The 22,337-nt window shown below is 44.8% G+C and overlaps 2 protein-coding genes across 7 annotated transcripts; one reads left to right on the top strand and one right to left on the bottom strand.

Moving 5' to 3' along the window:
• Positions 1-535: 535 nt before the first annotated feature.
• Positions 536-9,226, bottom strand: LOC308463537 (uncharacterized protein). Of its 4 annotated transcripts, none has more exons than XM_080982026.1 (6): positions 8,863-9,226; positions 6,989-7,153; positions 4,451-5,465; positions 3,272-3,450; positions 2,367-2,501; positions 536-1,381 (listed from the first exon to the last, which is right to left on the bottom strand). In XM_080982026.1, the coding sequence occupies exons 3-6, from the start codon at positions 4,935-4,937 to the stop codon at positions 995-997; spliced, it is 1,188 nt and encodes a 395-aa protein (XP_080838152.1). In that variant the 5' UTR covers positions 4,938-5,465; positions 6,989-7,153; positions 8,863-9,226; the 3' UTR covers positions 536-994. The 4 variants fall into 4 exon arrangements, with proteins under 4 accessions (XP_080838152.1, XP_080838151.1, XP_080838150.1 ...); XM_080982025.1 differs by lacking the exon at positions 6,989-7,153 and adding an exon at positions 6,248-6,369; XM_080982024.1 differs by lacking the exon at positions 6,989-7,153.
• Positions 9,227-12,734: 3,508 nt separating this feature from the next.
• On the top strand, positions 12,735-22,097 carry RNPS1 (RNA binding protein with serine rich domain 1). Of its 3 annotated transcripts, none has more exons than XM_080981427.1 (8): positions 12,742-12,858; positions 16,375-16,569; positions 16,849-17,004; positions 17,887-18,042; positions 18,572-18,674; positions 19,229-19,382; positions 20,208-20,349; positions 21,141-22,097. In XM_080981427.1, exons 2-8 carry the CDS (start codon positions 16,499-16,501, stop codon positions 21,244-21,246), a joined length of 888 nt encoding a protein of 295 aa, XP_080837553.1. In that variant the 5' UTR covers positions 12,742-12,858; positions 16,375-16,498; the 3' UTR covers positions 21,247-22,097. The 3 variants fall into 3 exon arrangements, with proteins under 3 accessions (XP_080837554.1, XP_080837553.1, XP_080837552.1); XM_080981426.1 differs by having other exon boundaries at positions 12,743-12,858; positions 17,851-18,042; XM_080981428.1 differs by lacking the exon at positions 16,375-16,569 and having other exon boundaries at positions 12,735-12,858; positions 17,851-18,042.
• The last annotated feature ends 240 nt before the right edge of the window (positions 22,098-22,337 follow it).

The raw sequence follows: 22,337 nt of genomic DNA, 5'->3' as shown, positions 1-22,337 counted from the left end.
TATATTTAATTTATTGCGATGTGAAGTTTATATTTAAAAATAGTAATTTAAGAAAAGAACAAATTATGAAAACAAGGCACACGTGTGTAAATAGACCATTTTATTCTGAACGTGGTTGCACAGGGCCTTGATACAGGTCATAAGGGACAAGGTACTCCCCAACCAATCCTGTGCAAGGTATCCCACAAAGAACTGGGACACAGCTCACACCCAGCCTTTGCCAGCATGCTGCCCTATGCTGGCTGTGACTGTAGTCCTAAACACCTGGAGGGCACCAGGTATGCAAAGGATGTTCTGACCCCATTTACTTTGCAACAGCCCCTGCCATACGAGTTTGACTTGCAGGATTTAGTGTGTGTGTTTTCCTAGAACCTGCAGATCTACTAACCGGAGCCAGGTGCGAAAGACATACCGTATTTTTCGCTCTATAAGACGCACTTTTTCCCTCCTAAAAAGTAAGGGAAAATGTGTGTGCTGCCCTCCGGAGGCTTCACGGGCTGCCCCAGAAGCCAGAACAGCGAGACGGAGTGCTGCGCAGCGCTCCGCCTCGCTGTTCTGGCTTCTGGGGCAGCCTGTGAAGCCTCCGGAGGGCAGCGGGAGCTCTTCTGGGAAGTGGGGGGCTCTGTCCCTTCCCCCACCTCCCAGAAAAGCCCCCAAGAACCGCACTCCCTTTAAAGAGCGTGCGGTTCTTGCGGGAGATGGGGGAAGGTACAGAGGGCAGCTTACCTGCGCACAGCCTCTTCCAGGCAGGGGGAGCCTTCATCCCGCTGCCCGGGAGAGGCTTCAGTGGCTATCCCAGAAGCCAGAACAGCAAGAGGCTATCCCAGAAGCCAGATCTCTCTTGCTGTTCTGGCTTCTGGGATTCAGAATTTTTTTTTCTTGCGTCTTAGGTGCGTCTTATCGTCTGGTGCGTCCTATAGAGCGAAAAATACAGTACACTTAGAACATAAAACAGCTCACTCATTACCTCCACTGCCATCCCCGTAGTCCTTGGTCAGATAAGCTCCATCTTGAACTGGCTGAAGCTTGGCAAGGGTGGCGAGGGGTCAGCCACGTTGTAAGGAGTACAGGGGGCATGGGCAGGGACCGCCCCGTGGCCAACAGTGGAGCTGAGCTGCTGCAGCGTCATGAGAAGCTCCTGTTGGAAGCGCTGCTGCTGCTCCTGTTGGCGCTCCAGTCGGCACTGGCGCTCCAGCACCATATGCACAGCCTGCGCAAGCTTCTGGACCTCAGTGTGCACTGTATCCAGTTTCTCTGCAAGCGGCTGAGGGTTGGCAGCAGGGACCAAGGAGGTAGTCATCTGAGCTCCCCACTGAGGATTCTGATGAACTGGAGGGTAGGTGGGGTTAAATGTACAAGTCTGAGTACCGGCATCTTTAGTCTAGAAAGGGGAGGGGGAATCCAAAAAAGAAGAAGAAATGGCGTGTTAAGTTGTGGGTGAACATATCAGACGACACAGCGATTCTTCAAACAGCTCTTGTTTATTCACAGGCCAGGACAGAACTGAACTGAAGGGCTCAGTCAGCCTGCTTATATAGAGCTCCAGTACCACATTACTGTAACAATTTTCTAAAACTATCCAATCACTGAATGTCACTTTCGATCCTTCATTTGCATAACTATCTACAGTATCCCCCTGCTGGCCCAGGGTGAGAACTTCAGTACATAACACGGTAGGATCACCAAATAGTTATTCTCTTCTTCAATTAAAGACTCTAGTTCAGGAGTCACAAACATCACAAGTGCCAGGATGCCTCCTCTGGCGTTTGCAGCAGGTCTTCATAAATATCCCCTCTAAAATCCACCAAACACCAGGGATTGTTTGCTCTTCCTCCTCAATTCCTGTTTGCACCGTCTCAGCTTCTCCTACTTTGAACACGCCCCCTTAAAACATGTCAATATTTCACTGGGTTGGCATTTTACCCTCTGTTCAGAGGAGACGTGCAAAGAGCTTCTCTCTGCGAGTGAGCATGGTGGTGGCTGATGTAGCTGCCTCCCCCCCCCCATTGTTGCAAGGGGAGAGGGAGAGCACGCCCACACCATTTTGTGGCCCTGTCTCTGTCTCTTCCCTTTAAGATGATGTGGCAATTACCCCCTTGCCCTCACGCCAGCCATTTTGTGACTGGTGCCCATGGCACTTTCTCAAAATTCCAAGCATTTCCCAAAAGGTCAGTGGCCCCCTGCCCTAACTCTTCCCCAACTGGGTTCTGAAGTTTTTACAGACTCTCTTACCACCTCAATGCACACAATCCTTCAACTCCCACCCCCCGCCTCCCCCAAAAAACAATCAACCTCCTTTTGCTTGGGAGCCTTTACGCTTTCTGACATATATCGCTATTAAAGCACGCACACTCTACATCACTTACATGTGCAGAGCAGCCAGAAGATGCCATCGGGACAGGAGTTGTCCCCCTGGAAGGATGGCCAGTTGGCTGCACCCTCACCGTGAAAGGCAAACTGGGTGTAGAACCAGATGAATTCTGCCCGTTCTGTACATTTGCCTAACGGACAAGGGAGAAGACTCAGTTTCTGCTTAAGAGCTGTACTTCCAGAAGATGAAAAAAGTGCAGGTGGGGAACCTTTCATTCAGTTCAAGGGCCACATTCCCTTCTGGGAGCGAGCTACATCCCAGCCACGCAAAAGGCAAGAGGGTCATCTCCAGTCACTTTCAATATGTCTACTCTGAGTAACACTTGGCTAGATACAATGCAGAGGTTTGACACTCATGCAGCACTTCTCTCCATCCTGCATCCACCCTCTTTTATTTTGCTCTAGGAGGCTTGGTCTGGTCAGAATCGAGGATACAACTTCCAGAGTTGTACATTATTTCTGAATAAATAAATAAAAATTAAAAATTGTTCAGTAGCACTTTAGAGACCAACTAAGTTTGTTCTGGGTATAAGCTTTCATGTGCATGCACACTTCGACTGCATCAAACCAACACAGCTACCTACATTACTGGTATTTCTGGTAAATGAGCCACCATAGCCACTAGAGGGCCATGAAAATTTGTGTCCCGGGCTTTTCAGACTGGTCTACCCATGCGCTATCTGAATCCAAAGGGTCGCATTGGTTCCTACATGTTTGGGGGGGGGGGGGGGAATCAGCTCTCATACCCCACTGAAGGACACCAGACCCATCCTTTCTACTGATTCTAGGGGTTGCATGAAACTACTCAAGAATAATAGGGCTAACTTGGGATTCTATTCTGGGCTTCCAATCATGCTCATTTCTGTCTCTCTCTCTCTCACCCTCTCTGTGCCCTTCCCACCTTTTTCTGGAGATGGATGGCCCGGCCTACGATCTTCCTCTTCACAATCAAGGCAGGATTCCGGGCAGGTGGCAGAAAGGCCTTCCCTTTGCCATTCAGATTATGCTGAGGAACTGCAGGTGCAAATGGAGTCAAGCAGCTGGGCGACACAGGTGGTTTTGGCCCTGGGCAGTTGTCACCTGGAAGTGAAGAAGAGAAAGAAGTGGAGGTGCCTCAGGGTCATCCCAACAGAGAAAAGCAGGGTAGCAAACCAATATGGTGCCTCCCAGATGTGCTGATGGGGACACATGGCCAGGAACGTGTGATACCATTGCTAAACATCTGCACTGGCTGCTCATCTGCTGCCAAGCCAGGATTAGGGCCCTTGTATTGATTTACAAAGCCCTGAACAACTTAGGTCCAGGGTACCTTAGGGACGGCCTGAACCATTAGATTGATCACTGAGATCATCTGCAGGTGTGTTGATGGCTGTCTCCCAAGTTGGTGAGGCTCATTTGACATCAACACAAAACAGACTGTTATTGTCAGTCCAGTGCTATGGAATACTCTGTCCGTGGAGAATTGGCAGCTGCCTTCTGTTTCAACCTTTAAACACCTGAAAACTCTTATCTTCCTCCAAGCCTATGCAGACAATTAAGAATGCATCTTCCCATAATTGTTAATTGATTCATTTATTTTTAATGTGTTCCTTAGTGCTGTCAATCGCCTTTGAACTCTCCATCAGTGCTGATTAGCCAATAGGCACTGACAGGAAGCCCCACTAGCAAAGAAATTTGCAGCAAAGTCTGTGCCTGCCCCACACAAATGTTCACATATGACAAGTGTGGGGCAAGTGGGAGCAGTTTCTGAGGAACAGCCTCATGGGCCAAATTGGGACAATGTGCCAGGACGAATTAGGCCCATGGGTTTGGTGTTACCCCATTGCTGCCTTAAGCCCTGGTCATTAAGGGCTTCATAGGTCACATGGCACTCAGAACTAAACTAGAAGCTATTACCCCTTAGAAGTGCTACTAAACCGTCACTCACCCTCCAGCCCAGAAACCCATAGAAAGTGGACCCCTGACAGCCTGCACTTGCAGAGGGTGGTTGCTGTGAGCAAAGGTTGTGGGAGTTTTCTTAAACAGGCCTCAAGCAGAAGCCAGCAGCACATGTGAACAAAGAGGCTGTGCAAAGCTTTACCCATATTCTGGCCCAGCTGAGATCCGCTGGAGATGCCCTCATGGGAGGCACTCTGCTTCTCAAACGGCCCTCCATCCTTGCTCAAGGAAGTCACGCTAATTATTTTGATGTGCTCCTCGCCATCACAATGGCCGTTACAAGGCGGCACCTCATAGCTTGGGCCAACTCCTGCCACAGAGCCAGCAGCCTCTCTCTGCCCATGGTGCTCAGTCTCGTTTTCCTGCAGTAACTTCCAGAGCTGGTTGTCCTCCCAGCCAGCTTGGTCCACAAGAGTCTTCCTGCTTCCATTCTCAAGAGCAGGTTGCAGAAAAGAGACAGGTGGGGGCTGGCTGGGCTCCACGTTCTTCCGCTTAAGGAACAGGTAGATGGCTTGTGGGGTGACCCGGATGTTGTCCAGCTCCAGCACCTTTTTGATCTTGCGGAAACTCAAGCCGGCTTTGCGCAGCTCCACAATCCGTTTCTTGGCATGGTCATCTAAGCGACCCATGGCGGGGCCAAGGACTTTGGCCTCTTCCTTTAGTCAAATGGACAGTGGCTACATTCCAGAAGAATACGCCGTTTTCAAGGTAGGGTACATTAACAGCCAACAGAGACCCTGATGTGGATGCTGCTAGATTAGCAAGTCAAACAGGCAAAATGGTGCTGGGGAAACAACCAGTGTTCCTTCCAAGGTCACGATCACTGTTGCACCATCCTATAGAAAGCCACTGCAAAGGTTAAATCCATTCTGAAATCCAGCAAAGATCACCAGCTCCTGAGCTGGCCAATGGCCTTTTCCATGGAACAAACACTTGTGTATTTTTGGATTTATATCTCCCCTTCAGAAGATGGGCAGGAAGTTAAAAAATATATATCCTTTTTCTGTAGCAAAGGAAGACTCCAGTAACGCTTGGGCGGGAGTTAACAGCATCAGTCTAACCCTGTCCACTCAATGCCCACACAAGAAGAGAAGCCACGCTGGGAAAATCCCTCTCTGATTTCTTGCAGTTTTCTGTTTCTTAAGCAGAACTTTGGGCTGGAAGAGAAAACAAACAAACAAGGATAGAATAAAATTGTTCTCATTAAGACAAGAAGGAGAGAGGGAGAGGGAAAGAGAGAATAGGGCTCTATCTGGTGGCTGCTTCTGAACACCTAGATGGACCATCTGGCTGAGAATTAGGTAGCTTCCTAACTTCAGGTTTCCCCTATGATCACACAAACCAGGATAGCTACCCTGTGGCCTTCCAGGTGGTGTTGGATCACAACTCCCAGCTGTTGGCCATGCTGGTGAAGCCGATAGGAGTTGGGAGCGCAGTGACACTGGTCTTATTGCGTACATTTGTTTCTAACATCTGTTGATTTTAACGATAATTTGGTCATTTTATTATGTCTGCTGTTTTCGTTGCTATTTTATACCATTTTATGGAAAGTACTTAGGGATTTTATTGCAAACTAAGTGAATATAAATGCTGCTAAATAAATAAATGCCTCTGGAGGGCCACACTGTTAGCCAGCCCCACAGCACTTAAACAAATTCCAAGGACAAAGCAAGTTAAAGTGACAATATTACAGGATAAGCAGCTGTGCACTTATCAAAAGTGCTGTGAATTGTTTACTGTAGCAGGGCCTGGGGGCTCAGATGGCAGCAAAGTAAAATCAAGCAAGGTTGACCACCAAGTGGAACAGAGGCATGCTCTGTCCCAGATCTTGACACCCCAGTTCGGGGGACGGGGGAAGGGACTTTTCTTAAACTAAGGGCCTCATTTCCATCTGGGCAGGGGCTTCAGAAGCGGGCAGAGCAATGAATGCAGATTTTACCTCTGCAGAGTAGACTAGTTTTTACAGCCAGCCCTCCTCTATTTTTCATCCACCCAACAAGAAGCAGTATCAGAGCTTATGGACACATTCCAGCCCAAACAACCCAAAACACTCCAAGACAGCTAGGAATGAAGTAGGGTTGGTGAGTGGCATGGCCAGAGGAAGGTATATGGGGCCACATAGAGAGGCCTGGAGGGTCACATTTCCCTCATTGCTTAATAACATCCTACACACCATTTCTAGAGCATTTTGTCTATGTAGAGTCTTCAGAAACTAAGCTTTGCCTCTATGGTTCTCTGCCCTGTTAGGAGGACATTCAAGGAAATGTGTGAATTGTTACTCATGTTGCCACAACAAGCTTTCAAAGTTAGAGAATGTTTTGAAATTCAAGGAACACACACACACACACACACACACACACACACCCCTAGTGAGCCGAAGGTTTTTTTTACAGATGATGCCACAGCAACGATGCACTTTTGTAGGCCAAAAGCCAGGCCTGTACAGACACATTTCAAACAGTACACATTGTACAGAATTCATGGGTTATTTGCCCTAGAAGTGAATTGTGATGTTGCAAGGATCTCTTTTGAACAGATTCACGACAGTGGGAGTATTTCCACAGGATCAGAGGCCACCTAATTATATGTCATTACAACCTTTCAAAGAAGCTTTAACCTAAAGACAATCTGGTTATCCCAAGGAAAGAAAGCAAAATACCATCTGAGCTCTTTGACTTACAATTTAGAGGAGGTACAGCAGTTTTCCCTTTTCAATGAAGGTTTAAGGGTTGAGAGAGAAGTCTAGGGGTTCACAGTTGCCTGGAAGCTTCCACCTGGGCCAAGGAACTGGTTACTGTGTTATTTTAGGTAGACTAAAATCTACAAAGGCCAATACCATTTTCTCCTGTAATAAGCACTAACAATAGATATGTTTCATTATCCAAATGTAATAAATGTCTCCAGCCCAGGGAAAGTAGACTATCAATTTTTGATAGCAGTTAAAACCCTAACCCTGTGGGCATGTCCGGTGATATTTTCTTTTTGGTCCAAAGATGTTATCCTTATCAATTTTGCACTGGCAAAATCCTAGAAATTTGCAGATGTTCATGTACTTTTAAATTATATTTCTATTGTATGCTGCTTAATGGCAGAACAACAATAATAGATTTTACATGTCCTAATGGTCACTAAAAGCCTGGAACAATAAATATGCACCATCTACTGTGCGGTGGTCTGATGACCTTAAAGTCCTTGCAACATTTGAGTGCACTTTCTATGAACACCAACTTCATTTGAAGACATATTAGGACATCTGGATGGCACATATTGATCTATATGTACAAACTAAGATGAATGTATTGATGTTTAAATGTATTATTAATGGCAGCTTTTTTTCTATTTTCCTTTACACCCTAGATTAGGATGAACAAGCAGCTAAAGCCCTTATAATGTTCAAACCGTTGCCTAGCTAGTGGAATGTTACCAGGAGACATAATATTCCTTTATTAACTGCAGTGGGTTGGCTTGTTAAACACAGCAGTTAAGATACTACACTAAGAAAACAGAAGATTTTACTGTTAGGCAACACTTATTAAACAGTTATACAACATATAAGAAGGTACACTTAGAATCCCTGAAGCTGTCATTTGTTAGGAGTATAACCCACAATCCTATTTCTCCTAAACTGCCTTCTTGCCTGAGGGTACATAATCATCAGGGATTACAGGTTCTGCTGCATTATTTACCTTGAAAGCTAAGAAAAATCTGTTGAAGGAACTGTATAATCTGTATATCTTCCTATATTTTAATAATCAAGCCTAACTAAAAGGTCACAATGAGGTGCACAAAATATTTTGAGTTCATCAGAGCTCCTCACCAAGCCGAATGTGAAGCAAAATAAATAAAGAGTGGGCAGGAAGAGGTTGTTAGGGTTTTAGGCTGAAATCCTTAAACATGTCTAACCTGGAAGAAGGTACCATTTAACTCAGAGGGAGATACTTCTGAGTAGACGTACCTAGGATTACATTTACACACTGCCCAGGCTTGCGCTTAGTGGCAGTGGTTTGGCGTCACCCCAGCAGGTGCACTCCATTGTCTTTTGGGACAGACAGATGCCAAAAAATAATAATGTATGTATTCTGTTTTCTACTGCAGCTGGCATGCAAGTTACATAAGTAAGACTGAATGTGTGTGTGCTTTATTTTCCAGCCAGGTGAAAATTTTTCATTGTTATTTCTGTTTCTATTTATACCCCGACATTCAAGTTTGAATCTTTCCAAGAGAGCTCTCTTTTATTACTTGGGATTGTAAACTAAGAAGAGTTAACTGCACAATCTTATGCATTCCCAGTCAAAAGTAAAACCCGTCGAGTTCAATGGGGCTTACATCAGGTAAGCAGACAAGAGAATTATAGCCTAAAAGGTTTTGATTAATTCGGAGGAAACTTCCTCGCTCCTTTGTAGATGTTTGTTGCTAACATTAGCATTGACACCAAAAGTATTACCCGGGGGTTCCTTTTAGTTTGTTTGGTGATGGACAAAACAACAACAACAAAAAACCTTCCCGCGATTTTTGCACAATTTAATAACAAACCACGAGAGCAATGAGACAAACCTGCCAAAATACAAAGCGCCCTTTACCAAATCTTGACCGAAGAGGCGATCTCCACGCCAGCCAGGTGTGCAAAGCTATACTCTGCACGCTTAACCATATGTTACTCCCACGCAGATCTCATTCTCTAAATTGGTGTAAAGTTGCAATCTTCATAGCCTCCTTCTGTTCAAAACTGTTCCGGCTGCTTCATAAAGGATCGCGCTGCTAAGAGGAGAAACGCCGCTCCGCCAACTCAAATGCTCTTTTTGCACCTCTCTAACCCCAAGTGCTTCGGTTTCTCCCCAACTTTGCACAGTCCCGGGGCTGCTGACGAGGCTGCAGCAGCTGTTCGAAAAGCTCCAGCCTTCTTTGTTTGATTGGGGGAAAGCCAAACTTCGCAAAGCCTGCTGGGAACAAGGTTTGTGTACTTTAGATGGAGGAGCAGCTCCTCTGTAACCCTTTCAGGGAAAGGGGTCAAGGGGAGAAGCAGCTTAACCCTTGCAGGAGAAGAGCCGCCTTCCTTCAAGGTTTATGTAGGATAAACGTTTGCTAATGTTTGTTTGTTTGTTTGTTTGTTTAGGCAGTCTACCCAGACATTTTCCCAGTAGTGATGTATGGAAGTGAGAGCTGGACCATAAAGGCGGCTGATCGCCTAAGAATTGAAGTTTTTGAATTATGGTGTTGGAGGAGATTCTTGAGAGTCCTATGGACTGCAAGAAGATCAAACCTCTCCATTCTGAAGAAAATCAGTCCTGAGTGCTCACTGGAAGGACAGATCGTGAAGCTGAGACTCCAATACTTTGGCCACCTCATGAGAAGAGAAGACGCCCTGCAAAAGACCCTGATGTTGGGAAAGATGGAGGGCACAAGGAGAAGGGGATGACAGAGGACGAGATGGTTGGACAGTGTTCTCGAAGCTACCAACATGAGTTTGACCAAACTGCGGGAGGCAGTGGAAGACAGGAGTGTATGGCGTGCTCTGGTCCATGGGGTCACAAAGAGTCAGACATGACTAAACGACTAAACAACAACCACCCAGACGTATAATTTTATTGCTCTATTATTATACAGTTGTTGTTATTATTATTTAAAATTACATCCTGCCCTTCCTTCCCAAAGAGCCCAGGGAAGGAAATAGGTGCTCAATTTAAAAACTGAACCAGGTGTGGATCACCTTTGACCCTCCAGGTGCTGATCAACTACAACTCCCATCAGTCCCAGCAGGCATGGCAAATGGTCAAGGATGATGGGAGTTGTAGTTCAGCAACATCTGCAGGGGGCAAAGGTTCCTCACACCCGTTACATGTGCCTGAGCTTTCTGTAGAAATGCCACAGGTTGCTGCTCTTGCATAACATGGCATTTCACCTGCGCTGCTTACAATCTTACTCCTCCAGTATGTTTGTGGGGAACCATTGTTTCTCCAGGTGTTGCTGCAACTACAATTGCCATCCCCCTTGGCCATTGGCCATGCTTTACTGGCCCTCACAGAAGTTGTAATCCAGCAACTGATGGAGGGCAGAAGGCTCCCCACACCTTGTTTAGATGAAGTTATGTTACTAAAGATAAACCAATATGCTGTTATCACCCCAATCTCTTGAGCAGTGAGTTACTCCAGGGGTTCCAAGCACTTTTCCAGGGTTTGGACTCTTGAGAATGAAGGTCACTGGACACTGTGGTGTCTTTAGAATATGTGGCTTTATTTGCACATATATACAACCTGAGCATAATATGGAGGGGCTCACAGCATTAGTACTCCAAAATACCTTGCTTCTCCTCTAGTCACTGCTTTAGACCCACAACAGAGCAAGGTATGCATCAGTCTCCAGCTTCCAACTAACACACATCACTCTTGACTATTGTTCTTCTAGTAGCAGCTAGGTGAGGGGATTCACAAGAAAGCTCACCTATTTGCTTCTATGGCACAAAGCAGCCTCTTTTTGCCTGTGCTAAACCATAGTACTTAACTAGTCAGCCAAAGCCATTATATTGACGAAGGAACTAGGTTGTCAGCTTCCCCTCATAGATACAGGATCATGGGTTTGGAAGGGGAGCCAGAGTTTCAGAGGGAGAAGTTTGTGTACAGTGAGAAGGGAGTAACACTGTGAAGGGGGGAAAGTGGTTGTCATAAACAATGGCAAAAGTTTAGTAAAGTGGGAGTAGAAGGACACTGAGAGGGAAATGGCACTTTTACATTTGAGTAAAGCAGGGATGGAAAGATAATGAGAACAATAGTGTTGATTTTAAACAGTGGCAGATGTTTCAATAGAGCGAGCAGGGGGCACCACTGTAGGGTGTGTGTGTGTGTGGCAGTTTAAAACAAAATTAAAGTACAGTACATTGGCTATGATAGAATGCTTCCTTCAAACCTATTTTCAGCTGGTGGGGGTACCCTATGGGCACAAATGTGCCCGCAGCTGAGACATTGGTGACCTTTAAAGTGATCATAAAGACCTTTAAAGTGATACATTTTACATTTAATAAATAAATAAGGTCGGTTCCAAACGAATTAGCTGAACTTGGGTCCCACTGAAATTTGTCAAACAAGTTCGTCATGATTTAATTCAATTCCCACTGAAATCTATGGGAATTTAGACTGCAATGAGGTGTGTGATGGTTGCTGTTTCATAGCCGGTAAGTAGATTTGGTTTGTTGTACTGGACATTAGTCATGTCATTAAATTGTAACATATTCACAGGTAGCTGTGTTGGTTAGCTACCTATAAAGGGGGGGAAACCCCAAAATAACAGTGGTGTAATAACTTTTTTGGAACAAACTAAAAGTCACAAATAAGATTTTTGACTAATTCTCAGGCATGTGTGCTATAACAGAAAAAACGTAGAATCCAAATGTAACAAAATACATAAATAGGTTTTAAGCAAAGACACAAAATAAAAATGTGTCTATCTGTACAATCTGCCATCTAAAGATAGCATTTCATGTATTTTATGAAGTTGACCCTACTCCATGAAAGCTCACACCAGAGTAAACACTGTTTGCCACATGCCTCTTTTATTCTGCTGTTTTAATCCCTGCCTGTTTGCCATACAGCTGCTTATTGATTACATTTTATCCTAACCTTCCCCCAAGGAATGCAGGACACTTATGAAGTATCCTATTTTATCCATGCAACAGCCTTGTGTGGTAGGTTAGACGCTGCCTACCGAACCTCACAGGGTTGTTGCAAGGATAAAATTAGTAAGGGGGAAGAACAACGCATGCCACCTTGAGCTCCTTGAAGGAAGAATAACAACATTAAAGGGATCTGGGCAGGCTCTAAGCATTCTCCCTTAGCCTCCCGTGCCAGGGGTCTCAGCAGGCCTTCCCACTGAGTTTATTAAAATGTTTAATGTCCAGCGAACTGGACTCCTTGGCAGGTTTGAATAAACATTCACAATTTTTTTTATTGATAATAATCAGCTAAACAGTTTGAGGATCTATACAACTTTGTAACATGCAGAAAACAGCATTAGAAAAACCAAAGACTGGAACTGAGGGAAGTCGGGGTGGGTGGGGTGGAGTTGGGGTTCTGTGTGGGAGGGGGGAGGGAGGAAAAATGGGGGGGGGGATAAGGATGATATGTTTTTGGATAATATGTCTTGTTATAATTTTGAATAAAAAAAATTAAAAAAATGTTTAATGTCCAAAGTGCTAGGCGCTTGGGGGAAAATCCAGGATGAGCCAATAATCCTTTCAACTCCCATTTCCCCTTTCCGTTATCATGTTTTAAGAACAGATAAGTGGGTTGTTGTTGGATTCTCCCTACCCTCCTAAAAAACCTTCTTTTTTATCTCCATGGGGCCTTAAACTACCACAACAAAAAGGGTCGATCTGCCCCTTTAAGTGGGGCCAGTAACCATGGAGATAAATGGCTACCCCGCCTCTCCTCTCCGCGCTTCCTTTCTTTCGGTGACGCTATCAGCGCGCGCCACCTAGCTGCTCTTTGCCGCTGTGTGGAAGGCGGCAATCCGTACGTCACCGCGAGCGCGACGAGGGAGCGACGGTCGGGCTCTGAGGATGTAAGTAGAGGGGAGAGGCGGTAATCCGCCGCCATCTGCCCCGGTCCGGTTGCAGTTAACCGTGACTACGCCCGAGTGTGGCAAGAAAAGGTTCCCGGACGCTGGGGGTGGGTCTGTGAGGGAGGTCGGCCCCGCGGAGGAGCTCGAGGAGCGCGGAGGCCTTGGCTGGAGGGGAGAGTTTGGGAGCCCTTAGAGGCGCTGTGTGGGGTCGGTTGACTGAAGCGGCAGAGCCGATTTGCTCCGCCCCTTCCCGTTTCCCTCTTTCTCCGTGTCGGGCGAGGAAAGCTCGTCTCGCCAGCTAGGCCCAGTTGAGGAGGGGGTTCGTTTCTCTTCCCTCCCCGCCCCCCCCCTTGAGGGGTCTCCCAAACTTCCTGGAGCCCACTCTGAAAGTCTCCTTCAAGCCCCCTTAATTGCCTGACCAGTACTGTGCACATTCAAGTTGCGTCCTTCTATTATTATATCGATCGTGTTATCTATTTGATGTTGGAAAAGACAATCCCTTATCCAAGGAAATACAGGATGGAGTTTATGGTTCCTCTCTCCCTTACCCCCGTTTTAACCTCATAACAGCCCTGTGAGATAGGCCTGTTGTGATCCCTCAGACTGGCCAAGGCCACTCCGTTGAGCTTTGTGACTGACCAGGGATTTAACCCTCTTGCTTCTGTAATGCTAAGTGTTGCACCACACTGGCCCCATTGGTTACCTCTTAAACCTTGGCTTCCAGCATGGGGATTCATTCAGTGGATTCTCAGATATGGCTTTATGTTGCAGCACTGTGGTTGTACGATTCTTACTTTTAGATGTAACCTGTTGTCCATTCAGCCAGCTTGCAGAGCTAGTACAGGATATAGCTTGTACCTGGGAAGCTCAGGTTCAAATCTCTGGTCCCTCTTGGTCTTAGAGGGTGGTCTTGGTCTTAGAGGGTCTTCTTGGGATGGTGGTAGTGAAGAGCAGTAGTGTGGCAGGTGCTATTATAATTCACTTAATATTTCTTTATCAATAGCAAAGAAATTGCCTTTCAATAATATCAGTGATTACTTAGACAAATATGCAAGTCCACTGATATGTTTAAAACACTAAGACTAAAAGCATTCACTTGATTATGTACCAAGTGGCTTTTCACCACAGTGAAGTAAATGTACTGTATTGCCCAAACACAGTAAGGTATACAGGTAGCCATTCTGCTAGCTTTGTGAACATGCTGATAAGAGTCAGTTTGCAAAGTCAGTGATTCCCACAGAAAGACCTCTAGGCACTATTGAAGTTTGTACACAATATTTCTTTCTTTACTTTTTGGGCAGTACTGGTAAGCTTGGGCTTGGTGTTCCTGGTCTTAAAGCACTGAGGATGTGATATACAGCAGACAGTTCTCTTTTACTGAGGGTTCACTGATTTCTCTTAACCACCAAGTTAATTCAAGACCTCATTTAACCTGAACAGGTTCTTTCAAATTGTTTTTGTACCACTTAGAGAGTGGGTCATGAAGTGTGGATATAGAGGAATAATACCTTTAATCCCACAAAAGCAAGAGCTGCCTTCTTGAATGACTCGTGCAGAAATACTTAACCAGAGCTTCAAGTGAAAAGCTAAGCTTGTGGGAATAGTCTTCTGCTATAGCAGAAGCAGAGTGGTATAACAGTATGTGCTTTCCCTTATGTTTGAACTGCTTCAGGCACTTGCAATTTAAGTTACAGACACCAGTAGAATAATGGCCTGTTGGAGCTTACTTTGGACCTTCCCAAAGGGTTATTTGCATAAGCACATTATACACAGTTTGTGTGTATAATGTGCCTGAGAGAAGTCTCAGCACATGAAAATGCATCTTTAATTTTAATCCAGGCTGCCCTCCATAAAGTAATAGTTCCAAGTGTTAATCTTAACGATGATAAAACATATTTGTCCTTCGTACGTCAAATGTACATCAAAGCAACCTTGCTCTCTCAGTGCCTGTTGACTTACTTGAGCATAGCAGTGTACAGGAATTGAACTACAAGGATGAAAACCTTTGTTTTCAGAGTTTCCACCCATTTCCCGTAGATTGCTGTGATGCTGGTTTGCTAGAGAAAAATACATACACTTAATCTGAAATGTACAGTACCCTGTACTCTACCATTCTAAAATAGTCATTGTTTTTAATGTATGACTTTAAAACACCTTGGGTTCTATACTGAGGGGTAGAATTAAAGTACTTGAAATAAGCCATAGCTACTCTCAGACTACAGAGACACTCTTGAGCCCACAATGTGTGTAACCCAGGAGAAGGCAATCTAAGGCACGTGGGCTGGATGCGACCCATCGCCTTCTCAATCCGGCCCACGGATGGTCCAGGAATCAGTGTGTTTCTACGTCAGTAGAATGTGTCCTTTTATTTAAAATGCATCTCTGGGTTATTTGTGGGGCCTGCCTGGTGTTTTTACATGAGTAGAATGCATGCTTTTATTTAAAATGCATCTCTGGGTTACTTGTGAGGCATAGGAATTCGTTCATTCCCTCCCCCCCAAAAAATATAGTCCGGCCCGCCACATGGTCTGAGGGACAGTGGACCGGCCCACGGCTGAAAAAGGTTGCTGACCCCTGGTGTAACCCATAAGGACTTGCTGTAGCTTATCTGGAATAGCCAGCAGCATTTCCAACTGAGGTTCTTTTATACCACAGATGGGAAATGGTGGCCCTCCTAATTTTGTTGGTTTGCCAACTCCCATCACCCCGACCATTGGCTATTCTGGCTGGGGCTGATGGGAGTTGGAGTCCAAGAACATCTGGAAGACCACAGGTTTTACCACCCCGTTGTGTGATCTGAGGATAGGGTTTTGCGCTGTGCTTTGCTTCTGCTCTGTTACATTTAATAGTCTCTGGGAGTGACCATGGAGCTGAAATTGCAGACTTAACTGCAGCACTCTGTATCAATACAAGATAAAGCTTAGCAGTAGTAATGAGAAACTGCATTAAGAATTTAGGAAGAGCAGTAGAAATTCTTATAAACAATTAAAATCTACTATAGTTTTCCTGGGACTTAAAATGCTTTCTTGCTACTACTGTACCACAATGTCCTGTTGAGGTACCTTGCTTTCTATTGCAGAGGTAGCCGACGTGGCGTTCTCCAGATGTTGCCAAACTGTAACTCCAATCATCCATGAGAGTTGGCTGTGATGACAGGCTGATGGGAGTTGGAGTTCAATTCACACGGAGGGCACCATGTTGGCTACCACTGTCCTGTTGTAATGCTGCATATCTTAAGGAAAAGTACTAAGAAATTCAGACTGAAAAACTCTGTGTGCTTTGCTGTGTGTTCTTCCTCCTTTTGAAGGGTGATTAGAAAGAAAATTCAAATGCTCTGTGTAAACACACTCTTAAGTTATTCAGCAGATGCTATTTTCAAATGGGTAATAACAAGCCACACAGAAGTGTGTGAACTATAATGCTTTGCATGAAGCTTGTGCCTTTTCTTGTGAAGTGGGTTTTCTTTTCCTCTGCCTATATGTTAACTGTCTCATATCCCTTTTATCTTGTCACTAGGCTGCTCTTTGGAGTTTATTGCATTCGCTTAGGGATCGTTTCTCAGAATCAAGGAGTTAGAAGTAAGCTTTCAGATAAGTGAGCCCCCCCAAAAAAGTGCCGCTTTTGGACTCGGAAGGGGAAAATGGAGCTGTCAGGAATGAAAAAGAAGAGTTTGCTAGGAATCAAAGAAAATAATAAAAAGTCCAGCACTAGGTAATAATTGTCTGAATGTTCAAGGCCTCACCCCTCTTGGGGGATCTGTGCAGACTCCTAGGGATTTCCCATCAAGCATGAGGAATTAGAAATGCATCTTCCCTCCTTTTCATAATCTCCATATATTCCACACCATTGGCTTTCTTTCATGAAGCCGCTCCATAGTGTAAACACTGGGGATTTGTCTCTTAGCATCTTTGTAGCAGTGACATTTCTTGCTTTTGTTGCAACTGAAATTGCGGGATTGGAAATTAAGTTTCTGAACCTTGTTCATTAAAGGGCTCCCTCTCCTACCAAGCGCAAGGACCGTACAGAAGAAAAGTCCAAGGACAGGTCCAAAGACAAGCCAGCTACAAAGGAGTCAAGCGAAAAGGATCGTGGGCGTGACAAAACTCGCAAGAGGCGCAGCGCCTCCAGTGGTAGTAGCAGCACCAGGTAAGCAGAGTCAGGAATTCTTGGGTTTCTGAAGGCCGTTTCAAGGACCAGGCCTTCCCAAGGATTCTTAATCGGCAGTTAAAAAATGATGCCGCCATGCTCAGACAGAGGAAACCTTTTAACTCTTCAGATGTTGGATACAGGGATGGAGTTGTGGTGGCTGTCTCACCATGCCCTACTTGTGAGATTCCCAGGAATGTAGGGCAGTTAAGCTTGAGAACTTAAAATATGCCCCTTGATGTGAACCAGCAGGTCGGTTGTAAGTTGAGTGAAGCAGTAATGCTAAACACATACTTGACTTCAGGTCCTCTTCTCTGATTGAGATATTGGGGGTTTGTGTGTGGTTTCGCACAGGAGGTCGTTTGCACCCTAATGATCTGTTTGGAGGGGAGGCCCTTCTTGGTGTTCATCTTTAGAAGATGTGTGTCCTGCATTTACAAAGGGGTGTGTGTGTTATGGGCACTTCAGCTGTGGAACACCCTCCAAAGGGAGGTAATTTCAGAGACTGTTAAAAGATTTTCCTTTGCCTGAGCATTTTAGATGGTGGCATTTTTAGTGGTTTGAATGTTTTTCTCATTCTTCATGAAATTGGTTTTATAAGGTATTTGTAATTTGAGGTGACTTTTGTATATTGCTCTGAAATCTGTTTTTTGACAAAGGACCATTTGTACAATAAGTGAAATGATTTAGAAAGAGCATCACCTCTGCATTGGGAGGTGGCCAGGTTTGGGTTGGAACTGCAAAAGACAATGGTGTGTTCTTTCCAACACCTTCAAAAGTTCTTGGGGGTTATCGGGAGAACACCCTTGTTGCCATTAGTCTCTTGCATGACACCTTCTCTGCCAGGTCTCGCTCCAGTTCCACATCCAGTTCTGGTTCTAGCTCCAGCACCGGCTCCAGCAGTGGCTCCAGCTCCTCCTCCGCGTCAAGCCGCTCTGGGAGTTCAAGCACATCCCGCAGTTCCAGCTCCAGCAGCTCATCGGGTTCTCCAAGCCCATCTCGACATCGGCATGACAACAGGAGGCGTTCCCGTTCAAAGTGAGTCTAGATTACTGGAGGCTACTGGCTATTTTATTTCCATTGGCCTTGATACGTGCTTCCTGTAAGACAAGGGTGGGGAACACTTTTCAGCTCAAAGCCCATGTTTCTTTCTTGGGGAGGGGCACATGCTAGCAGTGGGCCAGAGGCAGAAGTGGGTAAAATAGCAGATTGGCCAGTTCTTTGCCTTTTGAATCTCATCTTTGGGAACCTGTGTTTTATGAAAAGGATGCTTCTAAATTTCAAACTTGGTGGATAGTATCAAGTAAAGGTCCCTCCAAGCCCTACTGAATTTAAGTTAAACCTCAATAGTTACTCACTTTTAGCATAATTATTTCTTGCAAACTATAAATGGCCTGTAGTTGTTGCACCAGCCACTTTTTAAAAAAAACAAATTTAGCAAGGAATACAGAATAAGATCATTGGTGGTTTTTTTTGTCATGCTGCATGATAGGAGTTAATGAAGAGCTTGAGTTGCAGATCCATACGTTTAAATTTTTGTTTGACACTTTTTGTTTATTTCCACAAGGTCTAAACCGCCTAAGAGAGATGAAAAGGAACGGAAGAGAAGGAGTCCATCACCCAAACCTACCAAAGTACATGTTGGGAGACTCACCAGAAATGTGACGAAGGTAACAGATGCCTGTTGTTCACTCATACCCAGAAAGAAGTAAAAAGGCCAAAGAGGGTAGGGAAACAAAAGTCCCCCAGAACCAATGGTCTGACTCAGTATAAGACAGCTTCCTGTAAGTCCATATTGAATATGAATGCTGGGAATGCTGTTGACCAAGGGTCCCTCCCAGTATTGATACACTAGATCTCTATAGGGGAGAGTGCTGTTGTGCTCAGGCCCTGCTTGCGAGAGCCTTGACCCCTGTGAGAACAGTGTGCTGGACTAGATGGGCCACTGGCTTGGTCCAGCAGGCTCTTCTTATTCTCCTATAGATATAGCTGAGTTAAGTTCAGGTAACCTGGGAAGCAAAACTGTTGAAGCGTTTCAATATGTAATTGAATGGTCTTCACTCTTTTTGTTCAAATCCAGTTAAAGGTGGGTGGGTGGGTGTTGCTGCTGCTGCTGCTTCCGCCGCTGCTTCCGCCGCTGCCCATTCAGTGTTTTGTTGTTATGAAGATGGAAGGTAATGAACATTTGCCATGAGCGTTAAGGAGCTTGCTTTTCCTCTTCCAGGACCACATAATGGAAATATTTTCCACTTATGGAAAGATCAAAATGATTGATATGCCAGTCGACAGACTCAACCCACACCTCTCAAAGGGTTATGCATATGTAGAATTTGAGAATCCAGATGATGCTGAGAAGGCACTGAAGCACATGGATGGAGGTGGGTTTCAGAATCTGGCTGCATTGTTAAGAGGTGTGACTCCTACATAACTGAAAAATCTGTAATTTGAGATGATCACGCCATTAAAGCAAGGGTTTCAGATTTCCCAAAAGTGATATAGGTTCTACCAGCTAGGAGGGCTCTTTGCAGAGCACACCTGAACAAAATAAGGCTCTTCGTTCTTCAAGTTTTACTCTTATAATAATACAAATATATCATTTTACCTGTATGAATTCTTTTTTAAAAAATCAACCTTGTCTGCCAGGAATATGGGCTGGTGGGACCTCTGCAACCACATCATGTTGGTTTCAGGCCCAAAGTGAGAAGGGTGGATCATCCTGATGAAAATGGCCCCCAAGGTAAACTGCATTCTCCAGAAAGGCAGTGGACCTGTGGGCATGAGCAAAGACCTTGGAATAAGTTGGCAGCAATTATTCCTAAAGAAAGCAGAGGCTTGTCCCAGGAAAAACTTGCAGTCCCATGTTGGACATTTAAGAATTTATAGTGTAGGTCAGAGGTTACAAATCTCTTTTTTTCTTGGGAGGGGCTAATGACGCACAGAGGGAATCAGTCAGGGAACTGGGCCTGATCGTAATAGGTAAGCAAAGTGGTGTTTGTGGTTCCCCAATGTCTTTTTGGTATCTCCCTGCATGTATGTTTTACTTGTGTATTAATATCTCTCTCTAGGTTCCCTGCTCCCCCCCACCATTGCCATAGTTTGACCTTCCCTAGTGAGCAAGAAGGCAGTGGCTACAGGGAGCCTTTGCGTCAATCCCTCACCCTGCTGAAACAAATCAACTTTCTGCTTCTGTGATCTTTAAATAGGGCAGATTGATGGTCAGGAGATCACTGCCACGGCTGTCCTGACTCCTCGGCCCAGGATGCCTCTCAGGCGTTTCTCCCCTCCACGGAGGATGTTGCCGCCACCGCCCATGTGGCGTCGTTCTCCACCTCGCATGAGGAGAAGGTAGGTTGCCTTTGTGGAGCTGGGTAAGCCGGAGGGGCTTAGCTGTTCACAGCTGGTAGGAGCTCTGTCCAGGGAGGCAAACTAAAAAGAAGACACCTGCGGTCTCAGATGAGTCACACCAAGGATGGGCAGTGACTTACTTCCTGCACTACAGCTGATGGCGAACAAAGACTGTCCCTACACAAAGTAATTGAAGGATAGGCGCCCCCTTCCAGAGCATTAGCGTCAGTTTGTTTGTATGCCATTTTTCCACAACAGTGCTCAAAGTGACTCACAGCATACCAAATGTACAATAATAAATCCAGCAATTTTATTTTTAAAAATACATTAAGAAATACATTAGGGGAAGAAGGCAGGTGGAAGTACTTGCGCCATAATGGTTCCAACATTCTCTGCCCTATAGACCCTTCTCAAGTACTCATGGGGCATGTGTCTAAAATCTCACAACTCATTCTAAGTTTGAACATACCGTATATGCCTTATCTGTTTAAGTCGAGATTGATGGAATATTTTTATTGTTAATATAAGCTGATGACGTGTATTTGCAAAAATAAAACACTGTGATCTAGGAACTGAGAAAATATTTATTTAGTTATTATACAGTTGCTATATTGCTTTCTGCATTTACAAAATGTTAGCATGTTGAACTGCCTTCACCCTTTAGGATGTAAGAACTACTCTTGAATGCTGTTGAATAAAAAGGGACTATATAAGTGTGGATTACTTTCCATTACCATCCATTTTCCTAACTGAAGCTCAACTCTCTTCCTTGCAACTATATTCCCTTTCAGGTCCAGGTCTCCCAGGCGCAGATCCCCAGTTCGCAGACGGTCACGATCCAGATCTCCAGGCCGCAGGCGTCATCGCAGCCGATCCAGTTCCAACTCTTCCCGATAAAATGTGGGACTTGGCAGTTCCTTGTTTTGTTTTTTGTTTTTTTTAAAAAAAACTTAAAAGTGCATTCAGTTTAAAAATTGTACCTTTTAAAAATAAAAGAGGAATGAAAATAAAATGAAGGGAAAGCTGAGAAACTGAAACCTAGCCTAGTGTCTTGGGCCCAGCAGGGTGAACTGTGGACTTTGATTGGACTTAAAGTCCTTTTTAAAGGGAGCTTTGGTTTGCAAGTTCTCAACAAGAAACATTGTTCTTTTAGACATGATACTGTCCTCTTAAGTCCAGTGAAGTCTCTTGTTTTTAGGATATGTCAAAAATAAATTTATACTGTTGGAAGAAAGAAATGGCAGGTTGCAAGAAAACCCTCAGCAAATTTAGATATGGACTGGTTCCTCTCCCCCCACCGCCACCCTCAGCTCTTAGGGATGTTGGCACAGAGAAAAGCTTTTTCATATTCCTTGCTGCTGGTGCATTTAACCAGCCTAAGAACTGGGGGACTAGGACTAGTGTTCTTTGTAAGTCATCCCTTCCTTTACTAAAATGTTTTTGGTGCATTGTTCACATGCCCTGTCCTTCCCAAGACTGATGTAAATGCTTTTGCTTTTAGAATATGTGAAACAAATAGGCAGAAAAGCTGTTTCTCTTGTCACCTTCCTCCTGGGGTGGAAGGTGATGTGTCGGAGACCAATTGGGATAACTAGTGTTCAGTTTGCAAAAGGCCAAGAGATTTGCAACCTATTGTACAGTCATTACTATAAAGTTTGATTTTTGTATACCTTTAGCATCTTGTAGTCATGTTGTTGGTACTTGTGTGGAATGGCAAGACAGAATAAACCAATAAGGTTTGGAATAAATGTGTATGGATTCTTTTGTAGTTGAGAAATGCGGTGGTGGTTCTGTGTGCTTAAAATTTTACCACTGAATCCTGCAATGGCTGTGCTGGTTTCTCAGCCCAATTTTCAATGAGGCATCCAAATATACCATGTCTCCACCTGTTCAGAACAGGTAAGTGTGTAGGACAAAAAGTGTATAGGACGAAGACAGGATTTTAATGTTTCGATATTCATTTAATATTGCTGTATGTTGCCTTGAGG

This window comes from Podarcis pityusensis (genome assembly GCF_964106645.2).
Source record: "Podarcis pityusensis genome assembly, chromosome: 14".
Classification (NCBI taxonomy): domain Eukaryota; kingdom Metazoa; phylum Chordata; class Lepidosauria; order Squamata; family Lacertidae; genus Podarcis; species Podarcis pityusensis.
Note: the sequence above shows the minus strand (reverse complement) of the source record. Positions and strands in the feature narration are given on the sequence as shown.

Coding starts and splice junctions, on each gene's coding strand:
- LOC308463537 (XM_080982026.1), bottom strand. CDS start 4,937: ATGGGTCGCTTAGATGACCATGCCAAGAAACGGATTGTGGAGCTGCGC. Junction 3,451..4,450: donor TCAGCTGGGCCAGAATATGG/GTAAAGCTTTGC, acceptor CTTCACTTCCAG/GTGACAACTGCCCAGGGCCA. Junction 2,502..3,271: donor CCATCCATCTCCAGAAAAAG/GTGGGAAGGGCA, acceptor CTTGTCCGTTAG/GCAAATGTACAGAACGGGCA.
- RNPS1 (XM_080981426.1), top strand. CDS start 16,499: ATGGAGCTGTCAGGAATGAAAAAGAAGAGTTTGCTAGGAATCAAAGAA. Junction 18,043..18,571: donor AGGAGGCGTTCCCGTTCAAA/GTGAGTCTAGAT, acceptor TATTTCCACAAG/GTCTAAACCGCCTAAGAGAG. Junction 18,675..19,228: donor TCACCAGAAATGTGACGAAG/GTAACAGATGCC, acceptor TTCCTCTTCCAG/GACCACATAATGGAAATATT.